The 25121-nt window shown below is 43.9% G+C and overlaps 1 protein-coding gene across 1 annotated transcript in view; it reads right to left on the bottom strand.

The window, feature by feature from the left end:
- SOS2 (SOS Ras/Rho guanine nucleotide exchange factor 2) overlaps window positions 1–23353 on the bottom strand; it is a 45596-nt gene extending 22243 nt beyond the window's left edge. Inside the window, exons 1-7 of the mRNA XM_088533784.1 lie at window positions 22996–23353; window positions 11831–11956; window positions 9163–9294; window positions 7240–7404; window positions 6376–6579; window positions 4792–4935; window positions 561–671 (exon numbers count right to left, since the gene is read on the bottom strand). Of these exons, the coding sequence (XP_088389910.1) occupies window positions 561–671; window positions 4792–4935; window positions 6376–6579; window positions 7240–7404; window positions 9163–9294; window positions 11831–11956; window positions 22996–23082 (969 nt within the window). The 5' untranslated portion in view covers window positions 23083–23353. The remainder of the gene's footprint in view (window positions 1–560; window positions 672–4791; window positions 4936–6375; window positions 6580–7239; window positions 7405–9162; window positions 9295–11830; window positions 11957–22995) is intronic.
- Window positions 23354–25121: the final 1768 nt, after the last annotated feature.

Genomic DNA, 25121 nt, shown 5'->3' with positions numbered 1-25121 from the left:
TCGCTGCCTGCTGGGGACGAGAGCCAGAGGGGAGGCCAGACTCATTGTTAAATGACTCATTTACCTATTTAAACTGCAACAGGGCTTTGGGCTTCACATCTGCTTCACTCCAAAGTGATCTTTGAGTGAAATGTTCCAGCTCAGCCAGTGCTCAGGGCTGAAGAGGAAACACCCACCCGGGGGGAACGTTCGGAGCAACCTCACTGGCTAATGACAAAAATTTAAATACTTAATCAAAATAATTCACAGGTGGCTGTGTTTGCCATTAAAAGCACAACAGGGAAGCAGCAGGCATGAGAGGTGACCCTCTATTTTCCACAGCGGCAAAGAAGGAATCTCGCGGGATTGCACAAAAACCTGCCAAAGGGTCATGGATGGGTCAGAGCTGCGTCCAGTTTTTGCAAGAAGGAGCAGAGTCCAAGTATCTCACCCTGATCAAAGGGCAGAATCCAGAGGATTTCTTCCTTTGCCAAAGCACAGTGGGAAATAATCAATTACTGACAAACTCCAAACCTCCAAAACACAAGAACCAAAGGAGTTTGGTATTTATCTACACTTACCTGAAAATGGAGAGCAACAGCAGGTTTTGCCATTAAGTTATTAAAATGCTCATGAAACTGCGGGGAGAGAATATCCTGGGACAAGGTTTCGTAAGGATCAAAGGCTTGTTCCTAAATAGACAGAGAGGGAATTAGATACACACAGGAAGGACGAAAGATACTTCTTTCCCCGTTGGTACAAATCATTCTTTTAGTACGCTCAAACACAGGGGGAACTTTTCAAGAAAAGTTACATTTTGAAAAACAGGAACATTCCGTAAACTACATGTCATTAATTCTGAATTTTAAAAGCACACATTCTCTCAGCATTCCCCAATCTCACCATACTTATCACTAGCACAAATTTTGCCTTGCTGAAACAAAGGGAACCAAGAAAAGGTCTTGATTTCAGTCTGCTCACAGTCCACAAAGAACAGCAAATCCCCGTGCAGTGCCTATGGACCCTATGAATTATACAGCCGCTATGCAGCCCGCTGGCCACATGCACAATGCTGATTAAAGAAGAATTTTGGAAACACTAAGGCTGGAAAACCTCCCTGTGGATGAGGAATGACCCTTGGGAAGCAGGATGAGTGAAGCAGCGCTTCAGACCAGCTCTGGAGACGGTCACAAGGAGGCATCGTTGAACCAGCTCCTCAGCAGGGGCCGTCACGCCGGGTGTCCGGTCACCAGCACCGGTCACAGCTGAGCCCTTTTCAGGCCTTTAGTCACACTGGGATGATTCCTCACTCCGTATCCGTGTGATGGAGGAGGAACATCCCTGGAGAGGGCTCCAGAGCCTTCTGGGGCTAACACTGCTGGGCCAGCAGGAGCCTTCAGCTCTTGGGAAACTTCTATTGAGGAGCCAGAGCAGGTTGGGCAGTGTGTCCAGGATATCACTGGAAAACCAGGGACACCTCAGTGGAGTTTAGATACAGTCTGGCCATTTCCCACATGCTATACTCAGGGACAGGATAAAATAAATGTTGGATAAGTCTGAGAGCTGACAGAAAAACCTCCACCAGAATTCGCTGGCTCCATCCAGCAGCTTGTTCCTCGGACATGGTAACACGCAGGACACCACCAAGGTTTCAGACACAAACCCCCGGGTCTGGATGGGGCATCGAGCTGCAAGCTGCTGAGAGGGATTGCACGCTGCAAACCCCACTGCACACAGAGCTCCCCGAGAATAACGTGTGGCTGCCCATAGATCCCCTGCTCCAGAGCCTGCCAGGCCCTTCCGGAGCCTCCGAAGATTCACTGGGCTGAATCACACGTGAATCACTGGGTTATCCCGCGCGGATGGCGGCGTGCCCAGAATGAGCACATCCCTCCCAGCGCGGAGGTGCGTGTCGGAATCCGCAGGTGTGGGGCATCACCAGCTCACCGGGACCTTTAGGTGAAGTCTTTGTCCTTCTGTTTGCAGAGGGGCCAGGGGATTTCCTGCCTTGCTCATGGTGCTGCTGTAATTAAACCCTTTGCTGGGAAGGGAGACAAAGAACATCCTCTCCTTCTGCATGCAAATTCTAATCATCGCTGTGAAGTTCTCGTCATCACCGTCAATCCAAATGAGATCATAACCTCGTGGTGAAATGAAGGGCTTGGCCGGGCAGCGGCAGCAGCCAAAGGGAAACCAAGAGCGGCACGTTACAGAACAGGCCCGTTTCCTTGAGGAGGATCTGAATCCAGCTCTGTCCTTGGTGCCACAGGGCGCAAGCACAGGGCACAGCTGGAGCTGTCCTCGTGTGACAGCAATCCGGTCCATTAATGATCCTCGCGGCTGGACTCACCCCGGTAAATCCACGTCCGTCCTGCTCTGGGGAGCCCAGCACCGGGCACTGCTGTTAGCAAAACTGCAAGTGTCAACTGTAACTTTTGCAGAGCTGCTCAGATATCAAAGCTGATTTCTCGCATTCTCGCATCTAAATTACATTACTTGATGCCCATCTAAATTACATTAAAAGAGCAGACAGGTCTGGGTTGGTGCTGTACGTATCAGGCGGCAGTGGGTCCCCTTTCGCTGTGTCCATTTCCAGACTGCTTCCAGGAAAAATGCAAACACCCCCCAGCAAATCCGCAGCCTCCCGACAGCAACCTGGTTTTCCAGGCTGCCCTCCAAGCTGCTTTTCCAGGCTGCCCTCCGAGGAGCCCTTCGAAGCCTCCCCCGTTCCTGCGCCGGCCAGAGCTCCCTAAAAAGGTTATCCCAGGCAGCCACGTCGTGCCGTGCTCGTTCGGATCATGAAATCCGCCACCAGGGAAAAACAAATCCTAACTTATAATCAGGATATTAGCAAATTCCCATTTCCCACTCTTATGTGTCAGGCATCACGTTTTTTAACTCCCTTCGCCCCCAGGGAAAACTGTTTTCTTTTCTCCATGCTTCCTTATCTCAAAACCATTAAAATATTTTTGTTAAAATCTTTTTTTTTTTCTGTTTTGGTTCTCTGAAAAAGAAACAGACAAAGCACAAAAATGCCAACTTGCAAAGGCTAATCACGTTTCCAAACAAGCAAAGCGACCTTTTAACGGAAACACTACGGGAGCAGGCCTGGCAATAACACACCCAGAGCAAACGCCTCGCTTCTAAATCTTTCTTTAATGATCCCTTTTGCACACACTTGCAAAAAGAGAATAAACAACTGGCCTGTTCGATTGGCTGTAAAGTCAAAAGCTTACTGCGTGTTACTTCAATTTTTAAATTCAAGTTTACCACTTGCATAAAAAGGAGTTTTGAAGAATAATCTGTTCCTCAACTCCTAAGTTTTTCAGCTAATAAAAAGCAAGTTGTATTTTTAGCCTACTTTAATTCATTGTTCAAATGCTTCTCATTACCATTTGATAAGCAATTTATGCTTTTAACATCCTAGAAAATAAACCAGAATTCAGCTAGACTGTCCTACTGATATGTCACATGATCAGTAGTTGAACCAAGTCAGGCCAGCAAAGCTTGATCTTTATGATATATTCATAAAAGGGCTGAAGGTTACATGGGCTGAAGGATGTGTATTCTTCACACCCAAACACAACTTAGCTGTTTCGCAGACAGCATTCATGCATTCTTCTGATTTTAAAAACTGAACATGCATCAAAGTGAAATACGGAATTTATTTGCTGCCATTATCTGTATAAATACAGTAATTTTGAGATAAAAACACTAACTTTGTATACTCCATGATACCTGAGATACATTCACAAGCACAAACGCTCACTCAGGCCAGAACACCTCATTTGAAATCCATAGGGTTTATCTGATTACCTCTATGTTTTAGCTCAATACATCTTTCAGGAAGAACTAGACTTGATTTAAACACGTTCAAGGACAGCAAAAACTCCACACTTACCTTGATAATCCGGGCATTAGTTACCCTGACGCTGGGAAGGTCGTGCTTTATTTCTAAGCTGCACTGCCCTGTTACCTTGCAGATGCTGCTTTCTGCTCTGCCTCGCTCAGCTGAGTTACAGAGTCATTTCACACTCTGTTTTCAGGTCACTTATATTCCCATCTTTATTTTGACTGAAAGAACTGATACATTCAGCTATCTCTCTATAAAGCACGTTTTCAAAACCTTTACCTTGCGACTCCTCTGCAGCTCTCTCAGTATTTCAATGTCCTGTTCAAAACACTGACAGAGGAGCTGTTAATACTCCAGTACGAGTCTCACCCACACAATTTGCAGTCTCTCCCTTTACTCCTGCTCTTTGATACCTACTTTGTAGGCAAACAAACACCAATAGCCCTTTTGCTACAATACTGCATGGTGTGTTCCACTTGCACGTCTGTTTTGATATTTCTGCTGGTAAAAGGACTGAAGAATTTCACACTCTAGATGTGTAATAACACACTTGTTTGAATTAAGAACACATTTTGTTCGAATTACTGCAGCTTACAGAGTAAGACAGTCACTTCTTGCAGACCTAGGTCCAACCGCTGGGATTTCTGCATAGTGCACCAATTCTTAAGGAAAATAAAGTATTGTATTTTTCAGTGGGCAACCCCAGCTAATTACTTTCCAAATCCTACAGCACTGTAGCTTTTCCACTCCCAAAAATGATTTTAGTTTTGTATTTACGCACGTGATACAGTTTCTGTGACAGCACTTTGAGCCTGCTTTAGCCTACATAATAAGGACAGGTAAGGAAGATCTCTGTTCAGAGCTTATTAAAAGGACCTTTTACAGCTATAAATTTATCAAATATCAATCCTGACCAAAAGCTTAAGAAAACAAAACAATCAATTATTTAAAAAACTTACTTCTGCAAGATCTTCAAAGCAGCTGCCAGCCAAAGGATGAGGGCTACTTTCATCTGTCATTTCGACAGTATCCTCGATCAATCCCAAAAGCTTCACAGTCAACTCATGAATATCTGAAATGTTGCTAAATATCACATCGATATCCTGCAAATACAAAATACCCCTCAGTAGCGTTCAGAAACATTCACTTTATGTCAATACTTTAGCCTGTGATGTAAACTTTCTGTAAAAAGAGTGTTTTTAGGGAAGCCTGAACCACAAGACAAGTGAGGAAGAGCCAGCAAAGAGAGGAAGAAAATGAAGTCCTGTGGTTTTCCCAGACGGAATATTGCAGGATTTTAACCCCGGCGAAGGGAAGCTCAGCATCCTTCCCAGGCCACAGCAGCAGCAGTCCTGGCCAGTGCTGGTTCAGTGCTGCTGACACAAACATCTGGCCTTTTCCCCCATGTCCACAGCTGTTATTTTCCCCTCTGCTGATTTTTATCTTTCAGAATACAACGGGAAGGAGGCAATTTAAAAGCGGCTCTAAGGTCACATCCTCAAATCCACAGGTAAAACTAAACCAGCAACTTCACTTTAGCTAAACACTACCTGCATTCAGAGGGAGAACTGCCAGCTTCCTTTTCCCAACCTGTTTTTTAGATTTTTGAAATCTCAAAACCTCCCATTTAGATTTTTTCAAATTCACATATCTCAAAACCTCCCAACTAGGCAGTCTCCTCCGATGACCTCTACTCTTCCCTTGGTCCCTCTGAGACACTCTTCTTGTCCCCAGCTAACACCACAGCTTGCTGTCCACCAACAGCCCCAAGCCAGGACAATCTCTTCATGGGGACAAGCAATTTGCAGTCTTTCTTACCCAGGCCCGTCTCATGGAAGAACACTCCTCAGCTCCAAAACTCTGCTCCCTTCCCCTCCCACTTCTCCACTGCAGCTCTCCAGTAGCTGGGCAGCTACGGAGGAAGCTCCGCACTGAGCTGTACCGGGAACATCCCCTGCTCCCTCCCTTTCCAAGGGCTTGGCACTGCCCAGGAACCCTGGTCAGGTCCTGCTGGCCAGGACCCCTTCTCCTTCCTCTCCCATTCCCTGATCTCCCGTGATCTCTTGTCTCACAAGAGCTCCGACATGTCAAGCAGTTGTCACGGCGGATTTTCCTCACAGTCAAATGCTAGCGAACGTGGGGACAGGGGTCGATTTCTTTGCAGTTTCTGCAGACAGAGGGGCCTGCAGTAGACTTCTAATGTCAATTCAAGCATTCATCTGCATCCTCTGCGCAGGCAGGTAAATAAATGTTAATTTTTGTTTTAAGCAGAAGTGTTAATATTATATACTTAACCAAAGGACATTAGCTACTGCTGGCATCGAGCAGGGAATCACATCTATTAAACCTCACTCTGAGAGCAGTGCTCTCCAGACTATTAACAGCAATTGCTCCTTTTTATTTCACAGTCAACTCCTGTTATGCACTGGCATACAACGAATCAAATTTAATTTTACCTCCAGTGCCGTCACTGTAAAATTGATATGCTATGGCTCCATTAGAGAAATTAGTATTACACATCAATAACCTATTAAATGACTTACATTTGGTGTGAACAGCTTTCTGTTAGACAAGAAAGCTTCCCGAAATACTTTTATTATCAGATTCAACTCCCGCAGATATTGTCTTTCTTCTGCAATTTCGTTTCTCACTAGGTCATAGTAGTTGAGCTCCCCAGAAGAAGAAGGTTCATCTTCGCAGAGAGAAACCAAACCAATGTCATCCTGATCAAACATGTCCATTAAAACCTAACAAAGAAATCAAAAAAAAAAAATTAGAGGCAGGCCTGTTTTTTGCACTTGGTTCAAGTTCAACTGTTTCAACGTGTCCAGAGAAATCCTTTGAGTTTTTAATACAATACTTTCTGTGACCACTCTCGCAAGGGAGCAATATTTAAACTTTGGCAGAGGAAGGCTGGATCAGTTGCCAAAGCCATTTTTCCCTTTATAAGTTAGTACAACCTAGAAAACAAGTCACAATTCATGCAGAAGCAACTTTGAAAACAACGCATCTTGCATAAGTTTTTGACAAAACCCTCCTGATAAAGATGGAAATTCAACAAAAACTGTTTCTCATTTGAATCAATATAGAAACTAAAGATCCCTTCTGTGCTATAAAGAAGGAAAGATCCATCATTACAAAGTGAGGACATTAACACAGCTGGTCAATAAAGGACAGTATTGGTTTCTGTCCTTATATTGTTTTATAAGAACTACTGTTCCAAAATGTAAACAGGCTTAACTGACAGGTTGAGCCTTTACTGTGACAAGTCTAGCATAAAAAGAAAGAGAAGTTTCTGAATAAGAATAGTGTCTCTCATATCTTATTTTGGTTGAGACTTCTAAATATTGCCTCCTGTATCCACCTCCTTTTCTTTCCAAAATATGATTTTTATCTTATCTCCTTACCTTATCAGCACACATTGATACTTTGATGTCTTGCTGGGAGATCTCAAAGTGCCGAATATTGAAAACGTAATTTCCAGCCAGTTTTAAAATGTCAGCTGAGATGTATTCTAAGACAGCCACAATATACAGGGAGACATGGTAATCCACTTTATAACCTAGGACCTCCTGCAAATTGAAAACAAGAACAACAACAGTGCTATTTATTCCTGAAATTAATTCTGAATAACAATTCACACATTTTGTTTCTACTGAAATAAATCTTGTCTGTGTTGATAATCCACAGCAATGTAGCAGCCTGGGCAAAGGGCAGCAAACGAAAATTTCATCAATACCATCAAAGAAAACGCTTGCATATAATTTCCTGTGATATTTTGCCATATGCAGCTAGAGAATTTATGGTAATGCTTCCCTTAAAGGTAAGCCTTCTAGGGGTCCTTTGAGGAGGGGACATCACTGAAACTACCCTTGCACTTAAATGTTAGTCTACATCTATGCATATTGTAGGAACCATGGCCCAAGCCTGGACTCTTGAGAAAACAGCACATTTCATTTTCATTTATTTCTGTCTTTAATGGAACTATGGACTGTACTCTGAGCCTCTTGCACACTCTGAAGCATTTTAGCCCACCTGTTAACCTCTGACTATACAAAATGAAAAGCTATCTGTAAATTTCTATTAGCCCAAAATAATAAAACTTAAAGAGAAAAGTCTGAATGCAAAAGAAACCACAAGGAGTGCTGCACTTTCTTTTTTTAACTACGTGCCCCACTTTTGTGTACTGCAGATACCACGTAGTCACTGCTTGTGACAGGACTGCAAGGAATAAAGACAAGTTCACACTTTTGAATAAATTAATGTCTCTCTCGCCCTGTTTTGATGTCTCTTCTAAAAATTACATCCTCTATCTCCATCCACACACCTCTAAAGCAGACTTTATGAAAGCCAGTCTTCCCTTACTTAACCTTTTTCTTTGCAAACATTTCTCCCAATCTTATTAACTGCCACAAACTAAGACATTGCAAGCAAGAGCGCAGTGACGTGACGATTCCTGAAAAACTGCTTTAATTTCTGCTTAGGCTTGAATGAAGTTTCTCCAAAGCAGCAGACAGACAATTACATATTCCACAAGCTGGGTGGAAATGCCGGTGCAACGATGCCGCCTCCGGGGAACAGCAACTCCTTACAGTAGGGAGCACAAGCAAAATAAATAGAAGAAAATCTAACCCCCACCCAAAACAAACAAACAAAAAACCAGCAGTGTAATTCAACTACAGAGGCACAGCAGGGGTAGATACTCACTGAATTACAGCAGACCTTGACTGGAAGCAAGTTCCGTAGCTGTTGTGACACGACATTTAGGAAGCAAAATGCCCCCTTCCTTCTCAAAACTTGCCAATAATGCAGTTGTATCTAGTCTTTTGTTTTGTCTTTGCAAATGTATTGATTTTAAAATGAAGGCATCAGTGAAATTCAACAGTGAAAGGAAATCAATATACATCTTAGTTGATGGTAGATGAGGAATAGAAGCTACTTGTTTCCCATTTTTCTACTTTGACTTCTGTGGCACTTTGAAACAAAGCCCTCTAAACACTGTCACTGAAATAGATAAAGCATCTGCATTTGTTTGGATTTTAGCTATGCTAAAATATAGTTGCTCGTATTTCAAAGCAGAGTAATGTATTTACAAACTAAAATCTAGGATATATTGACCTTATGGACTTAGATTTAGTACACATTACAATAATATGTTACTGTTCTAGCGTGACTCTTAACTCCTTCAGCCAACATGAGAAATTTTCCTGAATTCTTACTTGTGTGGAAAAGTATTGTGAATTAAAGAAATACTTCTAGTGCATAGCTTTTACAATAAGAATACATCTGGGGGGAAGTAGCAGTAGTTATCAGGTTGCTGTTTTAAATACCTTTAATAAAGGATGTATCTTGTCCACGGGCAGCAGGAGAGGGTTTCTTCTTTTCCGTTTCTCTATAGCAGACTGTGCATCGGCAATCGCCCACTTGTCTATTGGATGAGGAAACGTCTTTTGAACACGTTCCTGCCCAGACATATAGGGTGCACTTAGATTAACAACAGCAATCAAAGAGAAGTTAAAAAACAAACCGAAAAGCCCCCAGCAAAATACTTCCCCCGCACTATGGCTAATTATCCTCCTCCTCCTCAGTGTTTGCAACATGTTTTCCTAACTGCTCTTTCCTTCCTACCCAGCTTAGCTCCACTCTTCTCAGCATCGAGTGTTCCTTCAAGTCTCCCAAAGCAGGTCCTACACTTGATCTTGACGTCAGAGGAGCAGCAAGGAGCCTCAGCTGAGAGCAGGAGCCCAAAATATAAACAACATGAGGAAGCACTAAACAGCTCATGGGCTAAATGAAGAAAACAAGCAGCTATTGTTCTAATTTCACAAAAGTGGAACTTGCTCTACAACACATCAAGTTTATGGCAGAAACAGAAGCAAACGCTGCATCTCCAAGCTGCACGTAGGGCAGTGATTCACGGAGGCGGCTGCTCCAGCTGCAGCTCCCACCCGCTCCCGCTTTCCCGCTTGCACGGCCGGACGCAACACCTGCAGTTTACAGCCCGCAGCAACGCGCCAACCCGCTATTTCGGGTTGCTGTTACACGGATTCACCTTCCAACGGCGAATGCTCCGTGCACAGGCGAGGTGATCTCTGGGGTCGCACCCGCCGGCAAACCCAAACGGGACCCGCCAGACCCACAGCCCCAGCTTCTCCTGAGGTTGCTCATGCCAGGAGAACGCACTGCGCCCCTTTCCACACACACACGAGCCTAAAACTCCAGGCTGGGTTTCTCAGGGTTCTTGGGAAGGAACTTTACTGGGATTCTGCAAGACCACCCCGAAAACGGAGGCAACGCAGAATTCAGCTCTTACTTCAACACGCCAATTCATTTCACAAGTAACACATATCATCTGCACTTGGACTTCACTGGTTCCCGATGCTTTGCTGTGAATGATTCCAAGGGCTTTTTCTCATCTACAAAGTCTGTTAAAACTTGAGACTTTAGACCTTGATCTTGTAAGTTTAATATTATGCACAAATAATTCCAGTAAGTCCAGCGTCCTATCTGCATGATAAACTTGACACATCCCAGCTCTCAGATTTCTTCTAAAGAGCCAAGAGCAGGAGGGGAGCAGAACCAGAAGCCTTCAGACAAGAATGTGCCGGCAGCGCAGTGCCAAGGACTGCACTGGGTGTTCCTTGGTTTGGAAAAGCCTGAACGTGCTGACATGGGGAACTCTACAGTTTTGGAGAGCCCATTACCACCCTTTAGACTCAGCTCCATGCTTTAAATGATGTAACTGCCATATTGCTAAGTGCAATAATGATTTATTACTCTCGACCTTAAGATACCAGGTATATTTGAAGTAAGGCACTGCATAGTTTTTGTTGTGTCAATTTAGTTGGGATATTTGTAACAGGAACTCAAAGTTTGTAGCTTTCTCAGAAGAGCATGGGTACTGTTTGTGCTATTTTTGCAAACAGTAGTTTGTGGAATTTATTTACACACCCCCCCAAAAAAGATTAATTCCTGTGTACAGAGAGTAATTTTATCAACTCATGATTCAGAAGCAGAGAACTACAGAGCTGCTGTGTAATGGGTGCTATCTCGATCTCTCCTGTGTGCCAGGTTATTTGATAGGCTGGGAACCGGAGGAAAAAAACACAAAATTTCTCAGTTTCGCCTCGAAAGCTCAAATCCAGACTAATGGTAGCAACAATCCTGAGGATTGTTAAGGGATTATTAGGTTTTGCTTTTGTTTAGTCATACCATAATCTTCATGTATCGGTATTACAAAATACATTAATCATAAACCAAACTTAATAATTAATGAGTTGAGTCAATGAGGAATATAGGGTATTACTGTATCTAGTAAGAATCTAAAACCCCTCAGGCAATTATTTTGTAAACATATTTTATATTTATTTCCATTACAAATATATAGAATATTAAATGAGGATTTTACTTTGTTGTCGGCAGAAAGCCCTAGACATATAGATGGCTGTAAGATTAATACTCTGCAAAGCCAGACTATAATGTGTAACAGCTACATGAAATCACTTTCTCTCTCTCTAGACCGTACACCGAAGCACTCTCCATTAGAGCCCTCATTTTGTGAGCGATGACACAAAGGCAGACAGCTGCAATAACACAAGAGCTTTAGTGAGTTCAATAAAGTTCCAGGAACACACAACTCTATTCCCTTGGCTGCAGAATCCAGGCCTAACAACAGTAACCTTTCATTACCATATTTATATTTTTGACTATATTAATGGCAAAGATGAAACATCCTTTAATTCCATTAACTCAATTCTATTCCAAATTCATTCTATTAATTCTATTCATTGTATTCTCAAGTCCTTTTAACAAACGGTGTTGCCAATTAAACTCGCCTTATGAAAGCAGAATACTGGGTAACTTTTTAGAAGAGTCATATTAACAAGCTCTGATGCTCAGATTTTCCTTGCTTTAACTTCAACCTGCACCATGTAAAATGCTTAGCTATTCTCAGCAATTCTGTAAGCCAACACTTCATGATTCAGTATCTGGTCTTACCTCTACATCTTGGACAGTCCGTGGCTGAGCAATGCATAGTTTGTTTAGCAGCTGAAGTATCAACTCCTCGATATAATAAAGGGAATCTTCCTTTGCCAAAAGGTTTGGGTGAACCTGCTGCTGAACCTGTCCAAAAGAATTAGCATTTGTTTCAATGAGAAGTTTTACTGGATGATGAATTGCGGAAAACACAGAATAGCTCTGTGTCTTCATGCTGCAAATTCCCACATTTCTAGTAATTTTCCACAGGTTTTCCTATGTAGCTAAGATAGCAATTCCTCTTCTGCAAAACTGGTGTCCCTATTCAATTAAAAACTTAAGTGTTTGGCCTTGATTATTGGGAGGAAATTCTAATTGTGTAAGTCAAGGCAGGCTCCCGCTAAAATGTGGTGAGAACAACCTTCTTGGGTAAGAATCAACCTCCTTTAATTCTACACTTCTTCACACAGAATGAACAAGATACAGTTGAACCTCCCCCTACCAAAGAGCAGTTGATCATTTGTGAGCAGAGGAGCCGCCTGGGTCCACCACAGTTAAGGACTCAAGCAGCAAAGACACGGGGGGAGAGAATCAACCAGTGGAGCAGGGAACAGAAGTGCTGCCCTCTTAACACCCATAGCCACCAAACCCGTGGCCATGACACTGGAAAACGGCTGGAACAACTCCTGGGATGCCACAGAAACAGGAAAATAACCAGAGCGTGATACGCTCCAAGGCATGGGAAGAGGAGGTGTGAAATACAAACCATGGCAGGGAGAGACCCAAGGCTACACGTGTATAATAAATAACACTCGAGTGTCATGACTAGTGAACGTGAAAGGGTGACTGCCACTGCCCTCTGATACGGGGCAGGACAACTCCTTGTGTGTCACATCACAGAGATTAACCACAGCTCTTCAGCTGGACCAAATACACTGAAAGAGGCAATGTCAACACGCGCCCACGCCAGCTGAAGGGCCACCCTGAACTGCCCTGGTCCAGTGGGACTCTCTTCCTACTAAAAATCTCCCGCAAACCAACCCCACCTTAAAAAAAAAAACGTGAAGAGTTGGTCTAGATACTTGATTTTGCTCGGCAGGCTCTCGATCAGGAAAACACTAACGAGCTCTTAAAATACAGCCAAAAGATTCATAAAGAACACAATCCAAGGAAATTCCCTACTTTTCTCATATAGATTCTATGATAATCACCTCAAAGAAGTAATATGACATACTTAAGAGGGGCATTTCTATGTGGTTTCAAATGCAAGGCCAACAGGTAGGTACTTTCTTAGGGAAAACCATGGAATACCATCTTCGGGTCAAATTCTGATCTCCTGAAACCCAGGTGTTCATCTGTCTGCAGACAGCAGGGGAGCACACAAAGCACCTGGGGGCTCCAAGGCCTGTCTCCAAACTAAGTAACTAATAAACTCATAGTGACATCCTGGAGAGGGTCAATTTGCTGCCCTGAAGGCTTTGCAGGCTGTGTCAGAACAGGAGCAGCAGAAGCAACGTGTCCTGGTGGCTTCTCCCAAGAAGCCCTGGCAGCCGGCGGCACAGCCTGGAGGAGAAGGGCCGAGCAGGGCTCCATCCCTGCATCCCTGCGGGAAAGGGGAAGAGGGGCCAGGTCCAAGGAAGCCAGGTCCGTGGAGGGGAACAAGGCAGCGGTGCCCGTCCTGCATCTCAGCACCCACGAGCAGAGGTGACAACTTGGACAGAGGGCTCTGCTGAGCACCCCCAAGCGCCTCGCACACCCAGGGTGCCAATGCAAACATCTCGGGGAGGAGGAACGCCTGAAAACACGTGTTGGTGCTAATTATACTGCAGTTGGTCCCACAGAGATTGCACAGGGGGTGCCAGAAGTGACGACCAACATGTGGGCTCCGTGCAACACCCAGGGTGAACATGTAGGGGGAAAGAAACCCCAGAGACAACAAGTCACCTTTTCAGAGCTTAGTTCTACATTTTTATCATCCGCCCTTGAGGAGAAGGTGAAGAAACGTATTAACAAAGTAGTTTTAAACCATGAGAGGAGGGAAAACACATTCTGGCTCTAATTCGGTTTTGCCACAGAGGTTTTGTATAGACGAGCATGCATCATTTGTTTTTCTTTACCATTATGCAGAGAATTCATATTTGAGGTAATAGAGCTCATCTGTACACAAGATCAGGTACTACTGAAAAAAACCCTCCCCTTGCAACTACCCCCTGAAAGCACTTGCTCAAGACTGCAGGTTTTGAGAGCAGTCTGTGCGTTTCGTGCTCTTCCTGAGCACGAGTAATTCCCAAAACAATGGAGAGCCAGGAAGCGCCGAGCTAAGGTCCTGCCTTGGATCTCTTGTCAGGGTGCTATTACAGCAAAACCATCAGGTGCCTAACTAGGAAATAAGCTGGAATGACAAATCCCACACAGGGAAACCTTCCTGACATCCCACAGAAACGTCTAGAGGAGGAGGAAGAGGAGGAAGAGAAGTCGCACTCCCCTTTGGAGAAGAGGGAAGACGCCAGTTTATTGTATTATATCCCAGCAATCTTCCTCCTCTCTTGAGGGTCACTCTCTTTAAAAATGAAGCCATTGCCACCAGGGAAACTCCTTTACTCAAATCCACCTTCGGCTCCCAGGGCTGAGCATCTCGCGGCCCTCCGCGAACACCAGGAGGGGAATTGGCCTCCTCCAGCCAACGCAACGGCAGCGACGGGAGCCAAGGCAGCGCCGAAAGGAGCAGAAATGATGTCGAATCCCAACGTTGCATCACTGAGAGACCACTCTTAACTAGACAGCATCCAGAAAGCAGTTTTTGTTTGAATCGATACAGGCTATCTCAAAATGACCTGCTCAGAACATCGCAGAAAGAAAGGCCCCAGTGCTGTTCATGGACTGCCTGCTTTAAGAGGAATTATTTTGACACGGAATAGAGAAAAACAATCCCAAAGCAAGACACGGGCAAAACAAGAAGACGGTTGTAATATCCATCCAGTGGCAAATCAAATGTTGCTGCTCCATCAAGGACCAAGCACTATTACAGTATTCAACTACATCCTGCCCAAAAGAGGAGGAGGATGCTTGCTAAACCCCTAACGCATGCAGACAGCAGCAGAGATAATCGAGGATATGTTTCTTCTGGAAGGCACGTCCACTGAGTTCAAGTTCAAACCGAAATATCGGAATGCAGCTTTATTAGTAGGAACGGAATAATACAATAGCTGACAGAGTTAATCCTTGATTTGACTTTAAAGTTCAAAATACTTAAAAAACACAACGTGCTGCAGATGCAACAACTCTGCAGTAAGAACAGAGAGCAGAAGGTATCAGAGAAACATGTTTTTTTACTCCTCCTCTCTCTAAAACAACCCAGAGTCCTTGAAGTCATTAAGAGGGAGATTAAGATTAGAAGGACTAGCTATTTTTCACTGCTTGTCACTCTCATAAGATCATTCCTTCCTGATCTGTTGCAAAGAACAAGAATGAAATACCAGGTCTAAGTCCTTTAAGCAGGACATTTAAAAAATGGCCTTCAGGCCTTTCGAGAAATTTCAAGGATACACTCTTACTTTAAATGGGAGTTCCTAAAGCAGCTCTTTCCCTTGCCCCTTTTCCAGACTTCTCCAAATTTCTCCTCAAAGGTGCTATAACATTCCTTCCTTATAATCCTTAAGTTATAAGGATTCCTTATTCTTTATGACCTTCCTTGGGAAAAACAATCCTTAAGTTATAAGGATTCCTTATTCTTTATGACCTTCCTTGGGAAAAAAAAAAGCTGTTAAGAAGAGATAGGGATGAAAGCTTTTCAAGGAAATAATTGACAGCACTAGCATTACACACAAGCTGATCTTATATTTTAGGTCTGACATAAGGGTAAGCCTAATTTTGAGCCTTAAGAGTTCTGAGATTCAGGCTTCATGCCAGTAACATCTGATCTCTGGGACAATTCTGAAGACCTGAGCATAAAGGCAAGGAATAGAATATTTGACCTGAAACAAAACAAAATAAACAACAAGCAAACAAACAAAAAACGGAAAAATAAAGGGAAAACTAATTTCTAGATTTCTAGATTGCCAATAGGACAGCTTCATAAAACACTTATTAATTTTTCAAACTTTTATAACAAAGTTCATTCTCCTTTTCCTTCAGCTACCAATTTTAAAGCAGAAATTATTTATATTCTTTTGCCTCTTAAAAGACACAGTTATACTAGATCAGTGGACAAGTAAAACTTCAGAAGGCTGTTTGTTTACTTGAGGAACACAGCATATAAATTTAGGAGCAAGAAAAATAATTAAAACATAAAAGTTAAATATTGACTAGCATAGCTTGGACACAATGTTGCCAAAACTTGTCAGTATTTCCATACACTGTGTTCCAGTTGATAAAAACACAACATGGACAAAGAAAGTAGTTCCAGACTTGCCCAGCACTGAGATATTAAAAGCCAGGAAAAAGAAAATAAGAATCAGAAAAATGGCTCTTTTTAAGCTGGGATTTTATTCCTCCTTGTCCGCCTTCTTCTAAAGATAACATTGCCCAGTAAGAAACATGAAAAATCAGCTCCATGAGCACTTTTAATCCATCAGTCTGGATGATTTACACTCATGCTCTGCAGGGAGAAGGGAACCAGTAACCTACAGGCCAGTAATGCTCTTACTCAGTGAAAAATGACAGCATCGATATTCCCAATTTCCAAGTGAAATTAATACTCTCTTACAGGCATTTAGAAAGAACCACAAAGATTTCAAGACTTGAAGAGATACTCCACATAAAAATGCACTGTTTTTTTTTTTAATAATTACACTAATTTCTGACTTTACTTACAGTACAGCCATTTCTGGGTGGGCAGTCTTTCTTCAATCAAGCTATTAAATGATAATGGAGGAAAGTGTGAAGTAGGCTCTTAACCAAAGGAGAATTTATTAAGTGACCTGCAAACAGCATTTTATGTTTTTGGGGCAATTCCAAAATCTCGGCTGCATGGTTCCATTGATCACACGACACAGCTGGGAAGCAGCTCATCCATCCTGCTGTTGTAGCCCACATGCATGGACAGTGGGAGTGACAACATACAGGGATGTCCCTTAAGCAGTCATCCTAAGCCACCACTTCTGTTGTTTGTGGCTCTCAAAACGTCTGCGCCCTCCCTGCTTCTCCGTGCAAACAAGTAGCCCTTCCTTTCCGCAGCTCATCGCATCCCTCTCTGCAAAGGATGGAGGAGAAACCAGAAAAGGTGTGTGTGTTTATACACACACAAACTTACATATTTATTATACCTTAAGAACAGGTGGGAAAGTAAGCATTTCGATTTTATCTATATAAAACGCCTTGCTTAAAACCCTAAATGAGCAAGAAAGAGCCCCTGCATAACGAGACGGAAGCAAAGCAGCACGAGCAGTGGGGAGATGGTTCTGACCCCGTCCTGCTTTAACACCAACAGATTCCAAGTCTCTCCCACCTATTCAGCAACCCACTTCCATTAGGAGCCATTCCCAAGTCTAAATCCAGCACTTCTAAGTTCCCTCTGCCCACATTTCACGTCATGTCCTTTCAAATATGACCAGCTTGCTCAAGTAGATGTAATTATTCAAATAAGCCAATATTTTTTTCAATTATGTCTTCAAAAGATTTAAAAAATATAGATTAATTAATTTGTGAGCAGCAGAGGACAGCATGGTATAGACAGAGGCAGGGTTTGCAAGAGCTGCATGGCAAGGTGTAAGGTCATATTCAAAATGAAGAGAACACACCGAGGGATGCAATAAAAAAAATAATATACAGTGAAAAGCAAAGACACATACTGCTAAAAGAAATTTATATAGGCCAAAGCTTAAAAATGGCAGAGCAGGGAAGGGGAGACAGTGCAGACTGGCAGAAATACTGCTCTGTGAGCCACAGGGCCACTAAAACACCATCAAGAATTGCGGGAAGCGTCGGGAGGATGAAAGAGGCTATAAAGACTGGAGGGAAAGACGTCCTCGGGGATAGAGCTAGGCACGTTTTATAAACCAGTGAGCCACTGAAATCAAGGAATGTACTCGCACAAGTCATTTGAAACGCCTGAGAAAAGGGGAATAGGTGAATTGATTACAAAAGCAAACAACGGGCTCAACGGCTTCTCCAGAGCAGATAACCTCTGCGCTATGCAGAGAAGAAAGATGTGAAAAATGAAGAGGAGATGTGGCGGAGAGGAGACGTCTGCTGCAGCAGGTGAGGCAGTTCAGACAAAGGCACGGAATGCACGACATTTGGGAGATGAAAAAATAAAAACACAGCTTTTACATTTTTTCAGGCTTCAGGAAAGAGGATGCGGGATGAGGTTTAACGGATTTACAGGAACGCTGTCTTGGGAGGTAAGCAAGGCGGAACCGCACAGTAGGGGTGCGAGCAGAATGGAGAAAAACCCTGTTTTGGCAGGAAAACCAGCGAGGGGCATCAGCAGGGCCACGCGGCCGCAGCCACCAGACGTACGGAGACTTAAATCCAATTCTTCACATAACTGGATTACACAGTATGCAAAAGGGGCAAAGCAATCCAACATGAGGGGAATAAAGGAGCAAGATCACCGCCAATTAGGGCAGCAAACACTTTTTTTTTTCTCCTTTCTGTGCTTTGTAAAGCCTGGCAAATCCTTAAGCCAACACAAACACCAATTTCCATATTCCATTTTAACAACATAGGTAGGAAGTGTTTCTCCTGCTACTGCTGCCAAATAAAATTACACTCTTCCTACTATTTTTAAATGCCTCAGATCCAAAAACTACCTTCATTTCACGCCAGGGCCTGAGCCAATTCTATTACTATTTGTCAACTGCAAAATCTAGTCTCAGTATTTGAGCTAAGCGGTGTAATATCTGCAGCAGAAAAAGTGTGCAAAAAGAGAGAATTTTAAAAAGAGGGATGGGGTCCTCTGCAAGAAAATACGATAGTGAATCAAAACTGACAGTTACAGTGTGACAAAAGGACTTCAGGCTACTTAATGGGCTAGAAAACTACATGCAGAGATACACAACCACTACAGGGGTTATTTTAAAAGAGTATGGAGGAACTGGGCTGTTGTTTAAAGAAATCTTGGCAACTAGCCCTCACCAGGAGCCTGATTCTCCCTTCCACACCTCTGTCCACATTTCAGCTATGGACATAGCACTGTGATGCAACAGGCTTAGCCACAAATACCTACAGAGCGTGTGTATTTCATAGATACTTAATCTGAAATTAAACTCCCTCACTGCTCTTGTTTTACCTCCCGCCAAGCCGAGGGTCACGAAGATACTCAGGTTTGTCCTACAAATCCGCAAAGGTTCTGAGGTTTCAGAGCTCCAAGAAGTATGTTTGTTAGAAGCTAAATGACCTAGCAGATACCGAAAACATGTATCAGTATTATTTTAAAATGCTATAACAAAACAAGCAATTTAACAGTCGAAATTACAAAGCAGGAAATAACAAGTGCAGAAAATAATTCAATTCCTGCGGGCTGGATCCTGCAATGGGAGCAGCAGGGAAGCACTTTTTGTGCTCTGTAACATAAAATAGCACTACACATGGAGCACATGAAAATGCTCTATAACATAAAATAGCATAAATTAGCACATTAACGTAAACTTCAAAAGTGTGTTCAAAATGGTCTTCTATATTCCCAACTGCAACGTCTGCTAAGAATAACCCTTTAGTCATGCTCCAGAAATTTGATGAGTAGTCCAGAGCAATAGTGGAATTGTTTTAGAAAATGCAAATAGTGCACGGGGCACTGATTACACTGACATGTCCAGTGCACCCAAAAACACAAGTTTAACTGTTACTTAACTGCTTAATGGTTTCTATTTGCAGATAATGGAGCAAATGAAAACAAAAATGCCTGAGATGCTTGTGAACTTGTTTTAGAAAAGCCAATTTAACAAACTAAGACCATAAAGTAACTGATTACACAGCTCCTATTTTCAGAAATAGATTTTCAACTTGCCAGTGCATCTGTAAACTGCACACAAATGACAATTTACCCTAAAAAAGTGCAAAGAGCAGCTGATAGCACATGAACCAGTACTCACAACACATCATTTTCAAAGACACGCACTAATTTTACAGTTAGCTATTCTATATTGAGAACTTGTTCAAATACATGGAACTAAATGTTTATTCCAGGTAGATGTTTGGCATGAATGCAGTTTTTGCTGCCAATTCTCAACAAACTTGTACAGAACACGTCAAGGACACAAAACCTGGGACCTTCAAAGGGTCACAGGGATTTAAGCCCTCAGCTGTCACCATGACATTTGTGCCTGAATTTCTCAGGCTTTCCTGAAATCCCAGTATAAATTAACAGATATAACATCAAAGCATTGACAGCAACTTGGAAAAATCACCTCAGTTCTGGAAGGTTTTATCTGGAAATAAGCTGGCAACCAGCATTAACAAGGTCTGGCACAGGACCTGGGGGAAACCCAGCTACCAGGCTGACACGCCAGCTTTAGAAACACACTGCATCGTTTGACATCTTCCCTTACGATGGCTAGAAAAGGTGAAAAAACAAAAAAGCAAGCAAGCCACCACCACCAAAGAGTGCACGTGAAGGATAGGAACGGGCCCTGAATCTGAATCCGGGAAGGGATGAGGGAGAAACTTTCTGGATAGAGGCAGCCAGACTCGGACGCGTGTGACCCGGCCAGAGCGGCTGCGTGCGCCCTGGCAGTTATTCCAAGAGACATCACGATCCTTTAATAATCACAGTCAGCTCCTGGATTAAAGGCCGTTATAAAGCTTAAACCATAGAGCTGCTCCAAGTGATTTATTTAGTACAAACCACAGTTCGTGTAGTTATAGTGTAAGTGACCAGATAAAAACGCTGTTTTTCTGATTCGTTTACTTCGATAGGACTTATGATAATGAGTATCATCATATTCACTTCCCGCTTAAAGAGATTTTCAGCACAAAAAGTGTTTTAGAGAAGAGCAAGCCTGTAAAGTTGCCAGCTGGAAAAGAGGAGATGCATGACACTTCACAGGATCCCAAGGTGGCGGCACTAGGGATGCCGTGACTTAAAACAAAAAATAAAAACCTCTCTTTTAAATGTCTTTTAGCTTTTTTTTCCCTTTTCTTTCTTTTTCTTCTAGTAAAACACTCCCATTGCTAGGTATAGTCTAGCACTCTACCCTAATCTGAAGGTAATATAATTGCTTATGTGCACACAGAATATTGTTCAGAGGGAGGACTCTCACCTTTGTTTACATATTAAAAACTTATGTATTTTACCAGATCCTTTTTATTAATGATTTGTGTCAAGTGCCAACCACACCAAATTAAACGTAAACACAATGGTCTTAAATTGCTTTAATAACGTGACCTTAAACTTGCTGAACGCAAATGAAAGAGAATCAACCTCTTCAAAGTGTACTCTAGACTTAAAATTCAAGAAGCAATAAAATATTATCTGTTGTCAGTGAACTGTACTGACTTGTTATTCCACTCCATATCTTTTCTAAAGCAAGGTGTTTGAGAAATCTTAATTCTAAAATATATATATTTATATATATATAAACAATAAATCCCAAACTTTCATTTTTTTTCCATCATCGGCTACTCTTCTTCAAGAGGTATTCATTAAAAAGAAGTATTCGTTAAAAGGAAGGCTTTCAAAAATAAAATCCTCTCTCTGCATTTTCAGAGTAGATAACTGTGATAAAAAGACAAAACTGTGATAAAAGGTTTAGATATAACTGTGATAAAAGGTTTAGAAAACCAGCAAACTGATTCCAGCTGCTTAACTAAAACACTAATGAAACTCAATAGACTTTCCCTTAAGCTCTGCTTGCCAAAGCAAGCTGTTGGAAAAGAGAGTTATCTAAGTTGTCTGACAAGCATGGATCTTTAAACCTAGTTGCAGGGAATTTGTAGCTTTATGACAACTGTATTAAGACTTTATAAATTCTGAACCCAACACAAGATCAGCTGCTTTAGCACACGCTGGTGCCAGTCCAACGTCTTCCAGCTGTTCTGCAAGTAACGGGAACGCTCTCAGCTCGCCAGCTAAAGAGAAAGTGCAAGATGTAAACAAAACAATCCATAAATTTTCTAAATATTCTGGATTACAACATGAGCATTAGGGTATCTTATCTTGCAAGCGGGATTTTAGAACTCATAGTGGCTCCTCAGAGCCTGCCTGCAATAACTGGAATGATACAATTTTGCTTTGACTCACTGATACTGCCTGTTCATAAAAGAAACGCACATTGCAGCAGATTGCTTCACGCCAAGGGTGGGTACTCCAGACAAGGAATTTTCCCAGGAGGAAAAGAAAAAATCACCTATCAGCAACTACAAAATTCCACAAGCAGCCACTGGTATCACAATTTTATTTTCTCTGCTTTAGAGGGTCTAAGTTCCTGTTCTGTTGCTTTTCGCCAAACCCCACTGTTCAGAGTGACAGCAAGAACTGGCAAGAGCAGCATTAACCCACCACCTTTTACACTGATTTTATTTTAGAATAACACTCAAGATTTTCTAAAAAACCCTCCTGGATCAAGCAGACACAGCTACTCCTCACCCCTGGGTGCTGTACATGGTGCCAAGGAGATGGTTTAAGTCCCTGGTGGGAAGAGCGGCGTGCGAGGCCTTCAGCTCCCCGGGACACACGGATAGAGCAGCTCCCATCACCGGGAGGGGGTTCAGGAAGGCACGGAAAGGGGAAAATCCGGGATTCCTCCAGCATTAGTGGGTTTCATGCCGGCCACGAGACTACTGACTGCGATTCGCCAGCTTTTAACACAGGTGACACAAATGCAAGTTTTATTTATTCTTTTTTAAAGGAGAACGATTACCTCATAGTCTGCTTAGATCTGGCAACGTTACTAGAATTATTACTGGAGAGAAAAAAAAAAAGGGACAAAAAGGACAAAACCCCCTCATGAGTGCCTAGATTATCGGTATTTGGGTAGCAGCCGACCCCAGGGACACAGGCCTGTATCCCAGGGCGTCAGGAAACGCCTCCGGGTGTTCCCACCAGCAACAGGCGGACGAGAGACACCGAGCTCCTCCGTGGCGGAAGAAAAACACGTTAAGAAGTAAATAAAGAAGTAAATGAAGAAGTAAATAAATAAACACGCCCCCCTCCCCCCCCCCAGCGCGGCGCCTCTGCCCTGAGGCGCTCGGGGGGCGCCCGCGGAGGGGGCCGCCCTGAGGCGCAGGTGCCGCCCGCCCTGACTGACCTTGCGCAGGGCGGGCACGAAAAGCCCCCGCCATTTGGGGCCGTTCTCGTCGCCGAAGAACTCGTAGGGCTGCGGCGGCGGCTGCATGGCGCCCGCCGGCCGCTCCTCCGCACGGGCGCCGCGCCCTCGCCGCTACCGCGCCGGGGGCATGAGGGGCGCCCGGGAGAAGCCGCCGCCGCCGCCGCCGCCGCTCGTCAGGGCCGGGCCGGGCCGCGCTGCGCTGCCGGCCGCCTCATGCGGCGCCGCCGCCGCCTCGCTCGCTCGCTCGCCCCCCCGCCCGGGCAGCCATCACATCCGGCGCGGCAGGGGGCCGGGCTCGGGGCCGCTCTCCGTGCGCTGCCGCCGCCGCCGTCCCCGCTCGCCGGGGCCCCGCTGCGGCCGCCGCCTCCCGCGCGCGCACGCGCCGCTCCGCCCCGCGCCCCAAACGCCGCCGCCACCAGGGCGCCCCCTGGCGGGCGCGCGGCGGCGCAGCAGGGGCGCCCGCCGCGGCCCCGGCGACAGCGACACGAACAGCAGGGCCACCCCCTCTGCCGCGCTGCACACACACCCGACAGCACTTTATGTTTAAATACACTTTTAATGACAACGGGAAAAGGCCAGGCGACTAAGGCCAGCCCTGAGAGGGGGTATCTTAAGGACAAGGCGGTACAGTTTCATATGCTGCACGTATTGCACTCCATTGTCTTAATTCACAGTATTGAAAAGTCTCTCGACTCTAAAAAGATCTAAAAAGTCACTCTAAAAATAGAAATAGCTCACATATTTCTGCATAGTCATGATTTGAAATTTTCAGTTCAAGCGCACAGAAAAACAACCCTCTCCTGAGAGCAAGGCAGAAAGCGGCGGCTCGGGGAGGGCAGAGGGCTGCGGCCGTACGGTGCCGACTCCAGGCGCTCCAGGGCCCGAGTGCTTCACCTTGCGTGTTCCCCGGGCTGTTAATACATGTTCGGGACACACCTTGTGTGGGAGGATGTGGCTTTTGCAATCGGGTTGTAGCAGTTACCGGTGACAGGCAGCGCTGCTGGAGAGGAGCGAAGCCACCGATGCGGCCTGGGGCTTTTTGCGCAGCCCTGGGACGCTTTGGCACGTGGCAGATCTGAACCTCCAGCTAGCCTTAGTGTGGCTAAAAATAATGGGCATCACATCTTCTCTTTGAGGAACTCCTAGGCCCAGGCACAGCCTTTTCCAGTAAAGTAGATGTCACCAGAAAAAGAAAAAAAAAAAATCCAAAAACCCAAAACATTAAGCCCTTCCTGTCTCAAAAGCAACTCAGCTCTGTACAACAAAAACACAGCAGCCAGCACACCTGCCCTCTAATGCTAACATGTTCCCTTGTGCATGTTAGGGAAATACATAAAAAAAACTAAGACAGAAAAAAAAAAAACCCACGTATGGCAAGTTGCCTGGTAGCAAACTACCCACAATTATGTGCATTACCCAACATCCTGTGAACATCTGCTTTAAAAGTATTCCGAAGCACTTTGTCCCTGGGGCCACTATTTTTTTTTTTTCAGCAATTATGCAGAACACACCAACACACTCAGTTCGCTTCGCACCAAAGTTGTTTAACAGCTCGCTCTGTTTCAAAGCACCTTCCCAACACAGATCCTCTTCCAGGTGCACCTTGATAGTGCTTCAAGTATAAGTAAGAGTCCACAGCAGGAACCAGGATGTTTTAGGCTCCCTTTTTCCCAGGCGTCTGGGAAGTGGGAAGCCTCCCTGACTCATTTCTGTTTGGTTCAAAGGAAGTAGTGTGCAATATGACTCAATTAAGACAGGTTTCTGTAGCTTCCCACCCTTCTTAGTTGCCTTTACTAGGACCATTTCCACCGGATTGCTCAACATGCTCTACAAAGATAAGCTCCTTCTGCATTACCAGTATTGAAAGGAGAAAAAAAAAAAGGAAAAAAAAAAAAGGAAAAAAAAATGGCTTTGTCCTGATCAGTGCTGACTCCCCAAATTTAGGTTAGAAACAGGTTAGAATTTAGGTTAGATGAACAGTCATTTTTCATACATTTTGATTTCAACTGTATACAAAAACAGACTGGACAGGATGCATATCTGAATCATGTATCTAAATTGACTTGTATTTGGTAATCCCATGTCAGGCTTATTTTTCTCTGAGA

The sequence above is a fragment of the Tinamus guttatus genome, unplaced genomic scaffold (assembly GCF_059628265.1).
Source record: "Tinamus guttatus ecotype Peru unplaced genomic scaffold, ASM5962826v1 Tinamus_guttatus_pri_ptg000522l, whole genome shotgun sequence".
Classification (NCBI taxonomy): domain Eukaryota; kingdom Metazoa; phylum Chordata; class Aves; order Tinamiformes; family Tinamidae; genus Tinamus; species Tinamus guttatus.
This window is presented reverse-complemented; position numbering and strand designations above follow the sequence as displayed.